Source organism: Corvus moneduloides, chromosome 4 (genome assembly GCF_009650955.1).
Source record: "Corvus moneduloides isolate bCorMon1 chromosome 4, bCorMon1.pri, whole genome shotgun sequence".
Taxonomy (NCBI): Eukaryota; Metazoa; Chordata; class Aves; order Passeriformes; family Corvidae; genus Corvus; species Corvus moneduloides.
The window spans coordinates 6,777,556-6,792,856 of record NC_045479.1 but is presented as its reverse complement, the minus strand read 5'-3'; the positions used below and the strand labels follow the sequence as shown (position 1 = coordinate 6,792,856).

Here is a 15,301-nt window from a genome sequence, read left to right as displayed (position 1 = left end):
CAAACTCTAGACTCAGCTGTGATGTCCAGCCATAAGTCTGTACTCTGCAGAGTTCCCTTGGCTCCTGCAGGTATTGAAGCTGTGCTGGCTGACAGACAAGCCAGCCTCTGCCTGTTCCTGCTGTCAGACAGCAGAGCTGAGGAGTGCCGAGTGGCACCTGGCACTGTGAAGATGATCCCACTTTACTGCCCACCCAGTAAATGTAAAACTCCAGAGAAGTGCTATGCTGGGTGCAAAGCCTTTTATGCAGAAGGGCAGGGGTTGAGGTGAGGCAAGCAGTTTATGAGGCTTGAGCACTTTGGTGTGCTGTTTTGCCTTCCCACACCTTCATGCCCAGCCCCTAAATGCCCTGAAATTGTAATCTCCTTTCCATCCTCCTGCTCTTATCTTTCAACCTTTAACTGATTTTCTTGGAACTCAAAAAAGATGTCTGGATAACAAACAAGTAGTTCGACATACTAACCCAAGGAATAACAGAGAGAGCAGGAGATTTTCAACAGTTTCTGACTATAACTGGCACACATGCATTGATAACACTGAACCACTCCAGTTTGTCTCTTTAGGAAGATGCAGTATGTAATTAGCTTTTTTAGGAAAGGCTTCAATCTTTAAAACTAGGATTTATCTCACCTGTTGTTGGCCACCACCAAGTTTAGTGTCTTCTAGAAATTTATTAATTCCTTTTGTCAGTGGAGAGACACAGGGCCCTCCAGAGTGTTGTTTTTCTCAGTGTGCTAGTTTAGGCTGGACGCGCAGCTTTTAGGCATTTGGTGTTACAGGGCATAAATCCCACCTGTAACCTATTTTAAGCATCCCACAGGAAAACCATTCACTGTGATCAGCATCCCACAGTAAGATCCAAGAATCTCCTTCTACAACCTGCCCTGCTGCCAGCTAGGAGGAGTCACTGGTGACCTACCCCAGGGTTTCAGTGTCTTCCAGTCCAGGGAATACAGCTGGAGAGAGGTAGCCCAACCTGTTAAAGCACCTATGTGGTACTGAGCAGTTTTAATCAAATCTATTTGTCAAGTACTGCAGAAAAATAATTTTGTTGCTTTGAAAAAGTCAGGCCCAAGGCATTAACACAGTTTTAATATGAGACACATCATCGTTCTTGCACCCTTTCTTCATTCTGTGTTTATTTGTTGCTTTTGTTCTCCTTCCTTCATACTTTCCTTCACTTTAGTCCATTCTTCCCCTCCTGTTCCTGACTCAGGAATTGCTTCCATTTATAGTTCATTCATGAACAAGATAATGTGAGTGATTTCATGAATGGAGTCAGCTGTGCTGCTGGTACTGGATAGTTTGTGTTCGGCTCGTGGGACTCGGAAGTGCAGATGTGGCTGTCCTGGTGCACTTACTGTCAGAGGAGAAATGGGCAGGGATTCCAGCAGAGGAGACATTGTGCTGAGTTGGGGTCTGGTTGGTGTTAGAGTGTGGAAGTTGCTGCTGGAGACATTCTCCCTGCGGGTGAGCAGGTCTCCTGTCTGTCAAGCCTGTGTTGTCTTCTCTTTCTGTCATGGAGAGTCAGGGAGAGAAAAGCTGCTCTTAGTAAGTGCAGAGCTGGGAGCCCAGCAAAAGGAGTGTCTCTCAAAGAAGAGTTATGTTCCTCTTGGACAGGCAGAAGGACTTGTCAGGCTAGGCCAAATGAGCTTTCTTTCCCCTTCTCACTGAGGTTGCTACAGAGGATCAGTAAGGGACTTGCATCACAGGAGGGTTTGAGCAGGAGCAATAGATAAGGATGTGATGGAAACAGGACAGAGGGAAGAACGTGTTCTGACCTCCTGCTGCAAGCAGGGCTGTAGCACAGACCAAATGTGAGTAAGAACAGCCTTCCCACGCCAGGCTTGTACAAGCTGAAGGTGAAGCTTGAGTGTGCCTAGTCCCCAGGGAAGTTCAGGAAGGAGCCTAAGTAGCCATGTGAGCTACCAACAACCACAGGAGGGCGAGTAGGCATGACAGCCCCAGGGAAAACAGGCAATACATGTCCTGTAGCATTCTCCAGAAAGGGAAGACTGGTGTGGGCTGTGGTCTCTGTTGTAGAGACTATCTTTCCCAAGAGGGTGTGGAGGGCACGATTGGGACACACACCTGCTAACTTTTCTCTCTGTTCAGTTAGCACATGCAGGGCAGTCTCCTCCCAGGGAGCTGAGCTCTTCTATGATTCACCCAAATCCTGGTTCATCTTCAGAAAGCTTGTAGAATTAGGGAGACTGCGGGAAGGGATGATTTTTATTAATATCTTTGTGCCTTGTGATTTTAAACTTTCCACCTGGCTGCCTCCCCCCTTGCTCCCTCCCTGAGTGGAGGCTGCAGGTTCATTACAGACGCTTTTAGTTGCATCCCAGCTCCTGCTGCACCGTCACCTGAGCGGAAAAGCTGGAAAATAGGTCATTACACTTGGGTGAGCAGATTCCAGCCCCACATGATACAGCTGCTTCCTGCCTTCACTGAACCCTTTTGCCACAGGCTTTTTTGCCATGCCTAGCCCTGCGCTAAATCCTCACAGCTCTTCCGCCATTCTGTCCATGCACTTTGGGGGGATCTTTGCCCTGTAACCTGGGAGGCAGCATGGCTACAACAGAAATAACAGCTGAGCAAAATAATCCATCTAGGAGCCCACTCTTTGGTCCTGGTACCTGGTGTGCAATTCTCTGCACTTGTGAGGTGCCTCAGGGCAGAACAAACTCCTCGTGTACACAGGTGGCACGAGAGCCCTCAAACCCTACCATCTTGTTTATGAGGCAGGGAGCCAGCGCTTTTCCCGCTCACTTCAACAATATGATCCAAACATCCAAAGTCATATCCTTGAAGACAGTGGGCTAAGTGAATCTCTGGGTGCACTGCGAGCTCAATTTGTGTGGCTTGTTGCAAGTTCATGGGCAGGAAGGAGTTGAAGCATGAGATTTTATAAGGTGATTACTGTGTCCCTGCATCATCATCCCTTAAGCCTCCTGATGGTCCTGGAACAGGCATCTCACAGGTGTCCAGCTGTTTGTGGAAAAATGAACTCAGCACTGGTTTTGGCTTGTGCACATAAGCTGTTGGTTTATTCCTGGGAGGCAGAGAGCCAGCTGCTCTCATATCTTTTGTCCGCTTCCATGATCTCTCCCTTGGAAAGAAAAGACCTCCTTGCTCTGGTTTCTCAAAGAAAAGTTGTGCTGTATTTCCGGGGATGTCTGACACAGTTACCAGAGTGCATTTGGAAAGTTAATGTGTGTCTGTGCAGGAATCCGACATCAGGGAAGGCTTCAAAACTTCCAGCTGTCTAGAAGAGGAGCAGGAACATGGCAGCCCCATAGCACAAGGCTGTTTGGCTCTTTGAATGGACTTTTCTGTGTCAAATTTGGTCACAAAAAGTATCAGACAAGTCTGATCCACCTTTCTTTCTGTCTGTCTAGCAGCAGAAACAGCAGCCTGGTGCCTGATGGCTCCTCTAGGAGCTGTTCTTCAGGCCTTTGGCACAGGATTTGTCAGATAAACCAAATCCAAGCACAGGCTGACTTCACTTGAATCAAACGTTCTTCCTAACCTGTCCTTTCTGCCTGGTCAACTTTTCTCAGTAAGCAGGACAGGGGACACTGTTCTTTGGGCTGCGAGACAAATGGAAGAGGCTCCCAGGAGTTAGAATTTACAAAGTAAGCCTGCATCAGTCAGCCTATGAGAGAAACTCTCATAGAAGAAGCTGAGCATAACTCATGCAGCAATGCCTGAGTTTGAAAACAGCTATGAACAGCTGCCCTGTCCCACTTGTCCTAATAAAGGCTTGATGCTTTCTGTATTAAGGAAATGGACTTTATTACTCGAGATTTGTACAGAAAGGGGAGGATGTGTTAGAGCAGCCTGTGTGGAGGGGGAAAGACTGATCAAAGAGGGAAGGAGTAAGCAAAAGATAGATGATTTAATGCTGGTGGATTTGAGTTACTAGGGTGACCTCAGAGGTGTCCCTGGGGTGTGCAAGGACTCTGTGTTCACATGTCTGGAAGCAGACAATAGCAGCAAAATCACCGGGGTCAGTGCTGAGAAACACTGCACACTGGAAAGGATTAAAAAACGATAACAAAAGCCCAAGTGCAGAGGTGGTTGCAGCTGTGAACACAATAATGACTAATAAGAGGAAAACTGTTCTTACTATCAAAGATGAATTCCAAGAGGCAGAATGCCTTGATGTTAACCCAAGGGAGTGAGTATAAGTATGAGAAAAATAAAAATAACAAAGGAAAGAGGCAGTGGAGGAAGTTTTTCTTATGCCAAGTGTTTCTGCAGTCCATCTCTTGGAGAGATAAAAAAATATTTCATGGAAGATTTCCTATGAGAGCAGTCCCTTTGATTCTCTTCTCTTGCTCCCTATTTGTTCCTGAATTTCGATTATATGGACTTTGTGCAGAGAAAGAGCCCACAATTCCTAGCTGAGGTTGTAACAACTCTAACCTCAGAAGATACAAAGCACTTTATGTTCAGTCAGAGCTCTTGGTAAGTTATTCTGCGGGTGTCACCCCAGTTAAACGATGACATCTCAACTCCTGTATCAATAAGGCAGTGGAGGAGACGTCTCTGAGCATTTGAACTCTGTCCCTCACCCATCTGAGGCATTGTGCAACAGATTTTTATTCTAGCAAGGCTGCACATGGCACTCAACAGCTTAGTTCACAAACCACTTCCCGACAACCCACAGCAAACTGCAGCACTTAGAAAAGACCAACAAACACATCCCCAGTTTATCTCAGAAAGGAAGAAGAAACTGGTAACAGCACATCCCTTTATTAGTAGAGGTTTCTTTGGCAAAATTTCCAGATAATCCTAGGAAATAGAAGGATGCAGAAGAAAGCTAATCCCCTCCCCCTCCTTTTTCCCTGTACCACTCCTCACAAGGTCCCAGACAACCTGTCTTGGGGAAAATTTCCTCCTTAATAACCTTAAATTTGGGATCAGTTTATCCTTTACCACACGACAAAGCAACCCAAACACAAAGAATTAAGTCAAGGGGTTAAGGGGCTGATAGATGTAGAATCCAAAGTACAGAGAAGCAGAAAATACAAAGTTCCTGAATTTTTAATACTCTTCTAATGTCAAGGCGGTCCCTTTAGCAAATTGGTAACTTGTATTTAAAGAAGGCTTAAAGTAAATGGGATTTTGGCACCTGTGACTTTCTTCATCTGTCAGACAGAATTTCAGCTTTGAAAATTTATTTTTGGGAAAGAATAATGACAAGCAGGAAGGTAAATTGTACATACCAAAATCAGCAGAAAGTAGATTAATTCAATGTCTGTCTTTGATAAAATAACTAGTTTTCTAGAGGGGGACATACAGAACATAATTCTAGACTTCAGCAAAGCATTGGACATGAGAAATTTTTTGTTGAGAGTAGAAGAGAGAGAAATTAGCAGAGGAATCATAAATGGGGGAGCAAATTGGCTGATACAGACATTAGTGCCTACGTACTCTGCTGAAATGGGAAGTTGGGCCTAAGGGACATTATGAAAAGGGGTTTCTGAGTCTAGTCTTTTGATTAATGCTTGCAGTAATGACCTGAGCACAAAAGGTAGGAATATGCTAACAAAATGTGCTGAAGCCACATGGGAAAGGTGTTGTCATTACAAGTGACTGAAATATCATGCAGTAAGAATAAGAACAAGTCGATTATTTGACTAACACAGAGAGCAAGAACTGTAGTGGTAGGTGCTGGAGACTAACAGCAAGGCCTTTATGAGATGAGAATGCTTTAGTGGGAAATAAGAGAGGTGGCATCCCCTTCTTGGGGCTTCTAAATTGGCCATGAGTTACCAGTGGGCAGTGAATCGCATCGAAATGCAAAGTGACACCAGATGAGCAGGTGATGTTGCAATGTTATTTCTGTACAACAGCTCCCATTTCCTATTTTATCTGAGCTGACTCTGGTCTTACTGATATTGATATAGGTGTCTAAATATCTGTCTCAATAAAGATGTCTATATAATATCTATACACATATATATACTTTCTCTGTGTATGAGTATGTGAATGCATATGCTGTCTATGGTATGATACGTATATATCATGGTGTATACATACACACACATATATATAAATATATAGTAAGGCAAAAGAATTGCTCACCAGCTGTAGAATGCAGGAATCACTTGTGTGAAATCACTGCCCGTTGTAAGCAGAATCCAGGAAGCCATAGTGATGTCCCAGGGCCTTTCCCATGGGATTGCCCTTGGGGACTGGGCCTTGGTACCACAGTGAAGGAGCCTGGTGTCACCCACGTGAGGATGTTCTGATGAAGGCTGTGTCCCCCTCTCACAGCTGTGTGGTGGACGAGATGGACTTCTCAGGCATGGAGCTGGATGAAGCCCTGCGGAAATTCCAGGCCCACATCCGCGTGCAGGGGGAGGCGCAGAAGGTGGAACGGCTCATCGAGGCTTTCAGGTAAGAGAAGGAGTCCTTCAGGTAAGAGAAGAAGCCCTGCAGCCCCACTGCTGCAACCAAGGGAAGCAGGGAACACAACACACCCAAGGCAAAAAGCCAGCAGTCATGGAGAGAAGGGCCAGGGACTTCCCTTCCAAAGAGGGGGATCATGGAGGGGCTCCTGAAGGATGGAGTTCTCTGTGGCACTGCTGTGTCACAGGTGTGGCCTTGTCAGATGCTCAGTGGCATGAAGGGTACAAGGGGCCAGCATCAGGCCAGTCCTGACATGGCTGCCAGCAAGGGATTCCCTGTTCACTGGTGACCCACGGGAGGAGCAGCAGAGGGGCTTGCAGGGGGGCTGGGTTGCTCCCTTGGTGCATCCAGAGGAGTGCTTTGTGCTTAGCAAGGCAGGCTGGAGCAGACACCTCCTGTATTACTCTTGTGCACTGACACACTCTGAGTAGTCCTCTCCAGTCTCACTTGCTTTTTTGGTTCCTGAGGACAAGGCTGAAGTTTCAGTGGCCTATTTCAGCCATTGGTGGGGAAATTTGCCTTCAAAGAACAGTCAGTTCCTTCGCGTTTGTGTGAGAGGTGGAGTGAAAGGAGGAATTTGATCCACTTGTGATAAAGTCATTGTCAAGCTGGAGCAGAGTGTTCCCATGTTCCTTGTTAATTGTGTTAAGTATGTTAATGTTCCATGTTGGTGCATCCCTCCTGCTGCAGCCAGAGGTACTGCATGTGTAACCCAGATGTGGTCCAGCAGTTTCACAACCCGGACACCATCTTCATCTTGGCCTTTGCAATCATCCTCCTCAACACGGACATGTACAGCCCCAACATCAAGCCTGACAGGAAGATGATGCTGGAGGACTTCATTCGCAATCTGAGAGGTGAGGGTCCTGCCTTGATTTTTTTTTTTTTTTTTTTCCGTCTTGCTGTTCCAAATTCTGCCTAGATGAAGGCAGGAAACACCTAGTGGAACCGCCTTTCTCCAGGTCTGCTGCTGCTTGCCTGTGCACCAGACATGGAAGGCCCTTTGAGGTGCCTTCTAGGGTGCTGGGGAAGGGAAATTCTAATTAGCTTTGTTTTCTGCAGGAAGCTGTCCAGCCTTCTCAGAAACCAACCATTTTCCTTTGAGAGATGGCTTCATCTTTTAAAATATCTCATTGCTTGGAAACAGTCCATTGTATTACATTTTCCTGTTGTTCAGCTCCATCCTTCTTAGACCCTGCTGGATTGTGCTAAACAAGCCCTACTTGCTGCTTTGAATATATGAACACATTTTCCTTCTATTCAGGATAAATCTTCCCCTTCTTAATTGCCTGCAATTACTTGTAGTAACTGTAGGTGTGACAGAGTTCATGCATACATTACCTCTTTGCAATTTCTGATACATCAGTTCCCCAAATCAATTTTCTTCTATTTTCAAGGTCGGTCCTTTCCATCCCTGTAATAGGTTGTTAAAAGCACTTTTTCAGATGTGGTCACAACATACTCATATACAGAGCTACTGCCTCGTCCTTATTTTCAGATATAGTAATGCAGCTGAGTATGGTTTGGACTTTTTGACATCATGTCTAGACAAATTATTGTCTAATTTCCCAGCCATATTCACTCCTAGGTCATCCTAGGTCGGCCATTTTCCAAGTTTCTCTTACTGCACATCGGCAATTCAGATAAAGCTCCCTCAAAGTTTTCTCAGCGTAAATTCCTGTCTTTTTTGAAGATTTTGTACTTCTCTGGGTTCCTTTGACTTTTTTCTTTGTCCTGATTGCTGTACAGAAAGCGTCATCTCAGCCTCCCACACCTTCCACAGTTTGTCACCTGCTTCAGACTGGTATAATGTGACACTGAGGCACTCTTTCATGTTAATTCCACGGATACTGAATGGGGCTGCTACCTGCCATCATCCCCTTTAGTACTACAATTGATAGCACTAACAAAAGAGGGGTTTTTTTTTATGTTAACTTATACTTAGAGTTGCCTTAAAATCTGTCAGTTCACACCACAATGAATTAAACCAGAATGAAGGTCACTCACCCCCAGTGTGCAACACACCACAACTCATAAGAGTGAGTGAGTGTCACCCCATCACAGACAAGGGGAGACAGCTCAATCCAGACTCACCTGCAGGCCAATGCCCAGGCCAGCAGCTTCAGCAGCCTGTGTTGGAAATGTTATTCAGGATACAGTTGCAAGGATGTGGGTAAGGGAGCCAGGACATCTCAATGCCTCTCCATTCCTCAGCAGTTCCCCACCTGCATCACTCAGGATAGGACATCTCAGACCAGGGAGCTGGAGGGAATGCAGAGAAAATCGGTATAAAATGACTGGAGGAATTCAGTTTGGAGGAAGGACTGGCAGCTTGGTTTGCAGTGTTTGGTTCAGGGAAGGGTGAAAGAAATATTTTGTGCCAGTCTCTGAAGGGTCAGGCAGCAAAATTTGGAGAATTATCTAAGGAGATGTAGAAGAGAAAAGGGGCAGGGTCAAGGCAGAGATATCACAGACAGAATTGCAGGAAAGTATTACTCCTAGGAGACAGCACAGAATGAAAATGGTGGCGATTACCAAGCAGACAAGGAGAGGTGATGCTTGCATTGGCAGGAAGAGCTGCTGAATCCCCTCACAGGCCATCTCCATATCTAGCACTTCTGATGATACAAAATCAATGCAGGGGTTGCTGAGTGGCCCAAGATATATGAATGTGAAATTGTGGCTATAAAACCTTAGGGAACACATGGAAATGAGCCACCATGCAGAGCAATGGAATAATGAATGATGAAATCAACTGCATTGGCCTTAGAGATGTCAGTCTCTCCTGCTGGTGCATTAGATGCATTAGAGAAAGAAAGGAGACAGCCTAAAGTGAAACACTGCTGTTCCCCTTCAGCCTTCCCAGCACTGCACAGTGCAGAGGCAGTAGTGACCTGCCAGGGACCACTGGTTCTTCCCTTTTCTTTTCTCTCTGACTGGCCTGCCCAACATTTTCTGTGTTTGGCAGGGGTGGACGATGGCGCTGACATCCCTCGGGAGCTGGTGGTGGGGATCTATGAGAGGATCCAGCAGAAAGAGCTAAAATCTAATGAGGACCACGTGACTTATGTCACCAAAGTGGAGAAGTCCATAGTTGGAATGAAAACGGTGAGCACCCATAACCCTGCTGGCACCCACTCAGCCCCTCTGTCCCCCACTTCCCTCCCTGCCCTCTTTTCTGTATTTTTCCTCTATGCCTTTCTTCTCTTACGTAATACTTTCCTTGCTTGTCTTTATAAATTTACTCCTTTTTCTCCAAACTCTTTATTCCCTGCTATCTCATTCTTTTCTAATTTTGAGGGATCTCCTTGGTCAGAGTTTACAGTATCTAGTGCAGTAATTGTTTGCCCAAGAATTTTACTGCAGGTCCTGCCTGCCAGTGCTCAACTGATAGCTCTGCAGTGTTTCAAACTTTCAGGCCTTTTAAGGGTGTAGGAAGTGAATGGCAAAGTGATAGAAAGCAATTTTATCCATCTGTCTCTAATGAGGTCCCTAAAAATTGCTGGGGTTAAGAGATCCCCAAATGCCCAGCCAGCTTCTTTGGCAGTAATCAATCTGTAATGCAAAAACATACATACTGTGTACCCAAAATAAAGCAGAATGATTTCTCAGAGCCCAGGAAACCTGCAGATGAGCAGTGACCCAAGGATTGGGAGCCAGAGGTAGGTTGTGTGAGCAAGAAGGTTGCCTTTAGCCTGCCCTCTGATTTACCCAGATCACAAAGGCTTTCTCTGTTACTGCACCAGCAGGAGAATTGATGGTAAGGAGTGGTGGTGAGGAGGTGATTTGTGCGGGCAGAGAGGGTGGAATTGTGTCCCTGGGCAGGGTTGTGCAGTCTGAGGGTGGGGGAGACCCAGAGTGGCCCCTCCTTCAGCTGCTGCATGCCCTTGTGTGCTCTCTGCAGGTCCTGTCGGTGCCCCACCGCCGGCTGGTCTGCTGCAGCCGCCTGTACGAAGTGACTGATGTGAACAAAGTGCAGAAGCAGGCAGCTCACCAAAGGGAAGTTTTCCTCTTCAATGACCTGCTGGTGGTGAGTGTGCTTTGGCAATTAGGCACTGCAGTAAAAACACCCACCCTAGTTTCTGTAAGGAAACCTAAAACCAGTCCTTAACATCCATTTCCCCCCTGTTCTAAGGACAGACTAGCTCCCAGTTCATCAACATTGTAAGACACTGCTCTGGATCCTTCACTGTTAAAAACCTACTGAATCTAAAACTCCAGTAACCCTTGAAAAAACAAACTGTCACATCCCACAGCCATCCAAGCAATGTCATTGCTCTCTCCCATGCCTTTGCCAGCAGGGAAGTTCATTTCATGAAAGGGAGGTTCATTTCTTTGTCTGTTTGTACTATAGTAGACAGAGCCCTCTCATGCACTTTAAATCTTTCCTGCCAGACACCTTAAAATCACTGCCTTCTAACGTGGAAAAGGCTGTAGCAGACTAGGTAGCACTTACCAGACCCCCAAATGCGTAGAGTATTTTTGAAAGTGTCCTGCCCCAGTGATGGCATTAGGCAAGTAAAGGAGAGCAGAGTTACACGGAGGCTGGAAGGAGGCCGAACAAAATGAAAGTTCGCTGAATTTAATGGTAAAGTGAAACTCTGGTTTCTGCCTGCAGATGCAAGGCTAAACCCAAACCCTTTTGTAGAAGGAGAGGGTAAGAGAGCTTTACCCACCTATTCTTCTGCACCCATTTGTGCAGTCGTGAACCTGGGGAGAGGCTCTGCTCCTTGCAATCCCTCTACTCCATGGGAGAAACCAGATCCATAATATCTAGTGCTGAGGTGTGAGGGCAGCACAGCATTCACATCTGCTCTGGCTCTCAGCTCTAAGGTATTTATGACAGGCTTCCCTTTGCCTTTTGATCCGTTCCTTGGTGAAGAGAATTACTCTTTCAAAGTCAGAAATGTTGTAATCAAAAACCCAGCAGCTCTGGGAGAGAGCTGAGTGGGCCCAGGGCGATGCCTACAGGATTCCAAAAGTGTTGTTACAAGTGCAGCATTCCAGGCAGCTCTCTGGGCAAAGAGCAGATCATTCACCAAACATTGCTCCCATGTACACTTAGCAGAGCTTGCAGAAAGCTTTTTTTGCTTTGAGCAGTTTGCATCGTTCTTGCCCCACTGTTCCCCAGCACCAACAATGCTTCTCTCCCTCCAACAGATCCTCAAGCTTTGCCCGAAGAAGAAAAGCTCCTCAACGTACACATTTTGCAAGTCAGTCGGCCTGCTAGGGATGCAGTTCCATCTCTTTGAGAACGAATGTAAGTCCAGTGCTCCTTGGCTGCCTGCAGGGGTTTGGCAGGGAGAAGGGGAAGGAGGGAGGGGGCTGTGGGAGTTTGCATTAGGAGAGATTCTACCACGGTTAAAAGTGCAGGAGAGAAAACTGAGGCTTGGTGCCAAGGAGATCACTCTTTAGGTACAGTGTGATGACAAGAAGCTCCTGGTACTTCTCCTAGGTCTGAGCACCTGCAGAAGGGCCTCACTGAAGGATCTGGCTTGTCATGGTTTCAGGAACAACGCCAGTGGTGAAGACTGGGGGAATCAATCCCAATATACATCCTACAGAGCTCTCAGAAGCCAACTCTAGGTGCAGAATCTTGTTGACAGAACTGCTGCTGCCAGCTTTAGCCCCTCTCCCCTCACGCCGAAAGTCACAACCCCCACCACTGCTGTCGGGGTCCCTCTCCCCGCCGCGCAGCCCCGGGCGGGGGGCGCTGAGGGCGGCACGGGGTTTCCCAGCCCCTGCTCAGCCCCGCTCCCATTGGCTGCTCTGTGCTCCCTGCGCGGGAAGGGCCCTCGGGCCGGGGCGGCCTCAGCTCCTCGGCACAGCCCGGCCGAGCGGCTGCAGGGGAAATAAACATCTCCCTGAAACGCCTGTCACGAAGCGGTCCATATAGATTTCTTTTCCACGGCCTCCTTGTTTGGCACGCGTGTTACAGTAATCCCTTTGATGCTGACAGAGGCTCAGGTGCTGCTGCCCCCTCCCCGCACAGTGCCATGCTGTGCTGAGAGCTTCCCAAGGCAGAGGCAGAGCCCTTGGATCAGCACCCACCAAAGCATGGCGGGAGGCCAGCCCTAGTCAGCCTGACCTTGATGGTCTGGGAATAGAGCCATGATGTGTCATGATTGGGGCTGGTTGTGCCGTGGAGGAGTTCCAGAAACAGGCAGGCTTCCTGCTGGCACTGGCAGAGGGGCAGCACAGCAGTCCCCGGCAAGCATGGCTGATGCCCCTGGGGCTTTGTGAGCACATGAAGAACATGCTGCAAGGCAGGCAAAATGTAGCAGCGCTGAGGCTGTACTAAGTGTTTTCCATCCCTCCTCTACTCCACTGGCAACGTGAGTCACTCCCCCAACACCGTCCTCTGCAGCACGAAGAGACTCCCACATCCCTGTGGGAACTATAGGGTCATTCATACCTGAGCATCCCCAGGAGCCACCATCAGAGCTGGAATCAGCTTTTAGGGGTAGCGTGACTATCCTGAGAGTGCCCAAAGATCTTCTGGCAAAGGCACCCTGTTGTGTATCCCCTGCAGAGACAGTAAAGCAGATGTCCCAAAGAGCTTGTGATCTGAACAGAGGAGAGAGACACAGGGTGGGAAAAGGGCTTGGCACGCAAACAGGGGGAGCTGAGATCTGGCTGAAAATAACAGGTTAGGCCTTGGCTTGCTTGGGAAAGGATGATAAAGGAAGGCTGCCCACGGAAGGCAGGCAGATGCAGGAGCAATGGGGAAGAAGTGAAAGCAGGAAAGGGGAAGACAGAAATTAAATTTAGAGGAATGTGAAAGGAAAGGAAGAAAGGGATTGAAACCACCAGCCATAGAGCAAGTGTTAGAGGAAGTCCAGTCAAAAGTGTGGCAAGTTCTCTGCACTCTTGTGTTCTCCTGATTCTGTTGGCTGAATCTCCAATCACCACCTCCATGCACACAGCCTGATCTTTAAAATGTAAGGCCTTTTGCTGTTATATTTTCCTCTCTTGGCATGTCCTTTCCTTTACATTCCTGTGTGTTTTGCCTGTGGAGAGTACTAAGCAGAGACCTACAAACCCGCATCTTTCCCTTTAGTATTCTCTCTGCACAGTGCAATGAGCTCCCCACCCATGCTGGGCCAACACTCCTCCTGTGTTCTCTGCAGATGAAAGGAGAGGCTGGGGAGAACTCTTGACACTGTGGATGCAATGGCTGTTCTGGCTTTGGCTCCAGAAGACAACCTCTCCTGCTGCATCTCTCACAAGAGAAAAAGTGTTGTTGGCCTCATAAACACTGTTTACTCTTCCGCACATTGAGACAAGATTTACAGTCCTGCCTCTGTGCTCAGGTTCCCAGGGCTGGTGTTGCACTAGTAGTAACTAAGAGCTAGAGTTCCCTGCTTTTGGCAGCACTGTGGTGCTGGTGACACTTGCCTTGCTGCTGCAGCTTGGTCCTTCTGCTCTCTTCAAGGGCTGCAGTGCTGCAGGCTCCCGCAGTTTGCAGTGTGACAAACTCTGGGTGTGCAGTTGCATTGAACTCATGCTGAAAACTCTCTGTCCTTCAGGCGTACCGAAACAACCAACATCAAGAATGCCTAGCACCTCTTTATTTTGTTGACACATCTTTTTTCAGATTACCCCCATGGCATTACACTGGTGACTCCAGTCTCAGGCTCAGAGAAGAAACAGGTACTTCACTTCTGTGCTCTGGGTGCTGAGGAAATGCAGAAGTTTGTGGAAGACCTGAAAGAGTCAATAGCAGAAGTGACAGAACTGGAACAAATACGAATTGAATGTAAGGGTCTCTCATAAATTCATACTCCAATGCCATCACACTGCATGTGACTACAAGGGAGAAAGGGTAAAGGAAAGGTTCTTCAGGAGCAGGGGCAAAGAGGATGAGCAACACAAGTTGCACAGGATTGTCCTGGGTTCACTGGTAGGATGAAAAAGCTGTTGGGCTCTGTGGCCACTGGCCAGCAGGAGAAATGGAAGGACTTAACTACTTCTGATGCTTATGAAACATGGAGTGTGATACAGTGGCCTGGAATAGGGAAGCTTAGCCTGTCACACCCAGAAGATTCTTCTCTGCCCTATACCCCTTTGACTATGCAAATATGATCTGTAGATAGCTGGGATAGATCTGGTACCTTTAACAGGATTGTCCTTCACTCCAGGAATGTCCAGAGGATGAGCAGTCTGTGTTAGACAAGATGTCCATGTAGCCTTTGATGGCCTTTCCATGTACAAACCAATGAGCCAAAGTAGCTCAGCTCCAGTGGTCCCCATCTGTGAAGCACTAGCCAATCCTGTATAAATGTAGGTCATACGTAGAACGTTGTATGGCGATACCTTTCTCCACATGTCAAATCCTCTGCAGTTTCTGTTCTTCCTTGGCTGTTCCTCTCTCCCTTCTTGACACTCGTGATTTTCTTGCATTAATTCTCCTTGCTGACTTCCCATTTTGCCCCTTCAATATGCTGGTGACCTTCCCTCCATCCATCTCCTCAATTATTTCCATGTGTCTGTTTTGCAGGGGAACTGGAGAAACAGCAAGGGACAAAGACTCTCTCCTTAAGGACCAACGGAGCCCAGATGGAACTGCAGTCTAAGCAAGGCTCTCCAACAGGTAAGAGGGTGCCCAACACCCAGCTTCTCTTGGTCAAGCAGTGCTGCCTTTACAAATGTGTTCTCACTGATTCCTGTGAGAAAACCCACAAAAAGAAGTGTTCAATTTCGTATCCTTTAGCCTTGGCCAAATAGAGGAAATATGAGAGCATATACATTCTTCAAATACCCTAGAAAAACCCCTGAAGTCTCATTACCCAGTCTGTAGCTGTAACATCTGGTAAAGAGGTGTTACTGGTAGAGCATGGGTAACTTCTGAAGAACCTGGCCCACTTTTCTTCCCTGA

The 15,301-nt window shown here is 47.3% G+C and overlaps 1 protein-coding gene and 1 long non-coding RNA gene across 8 annotated transcripts in view; one reads left to right on the top strand and one right to left on the bottom strand.

Annotated features, from left to right (window-relative positions):
* IQSEC3 (IQ motif and Sec7 domain ArfGEF 3) overlaps window positions 1–15,301 on the top strand; it is a 100,247-nt gene that overhangs the window by 76,009 nt on the left and 8,937 nt on the right. For all 6 annotated transcript variants that reach the window (XM_032107713.1, XM_032107708.1, XM_032107707.1 and 3 more), the window contains 7 exons: window positions 6,289–6,411; window positions 7,114–7,280; window positions 9,392–9,531; window positions 10,328–10,453; window positions 11,584–11,683; window positions 14,021–14,182; window positions 14,924–15,016. In XM_032107713.1, the coding sequence (XP_031963604.1) occupies window positions 6,289–6,411; window positions 7,114–7,280; window positions 9,392–9,531; window positions 10,328–10,453; window positions 11,584–11,683; window positions 14,021–14,182; window positions 14,924–15,016 (911 nt within the window). The remainder of the gene's footprint in view (window positions 1–6,288; window positions 6,412–7,113; window positions 7,281–9,391; window positions 9,532–10,327; window positions 10,454–11,583; window positions 11,684–14,020; window positions 14,183–14,923; window positions 15,017–15,301) is intronic.
* On the bottom strand, window positions 330–14,924 carry LOC116443530. 2 transcript variants are annotated; one of them, XR_004239949.1, is made up of 5 exons: window positions 14,538–14,924; window positions 12,839–14,130; window positions 8,518–8,685; window positions 6,097–7,446; window positions 330–1,514 (listed from the first exon to the last, which is right to left on the bottom strand). It is a non-coding gene; the product is annotated as an uncharacterized LOC116443530 (long non-coding RNA). The 2 variants fall into 2 exon arrangements; XR_004239950.1 differs by lacking the exon at window positions 6,097–7,446.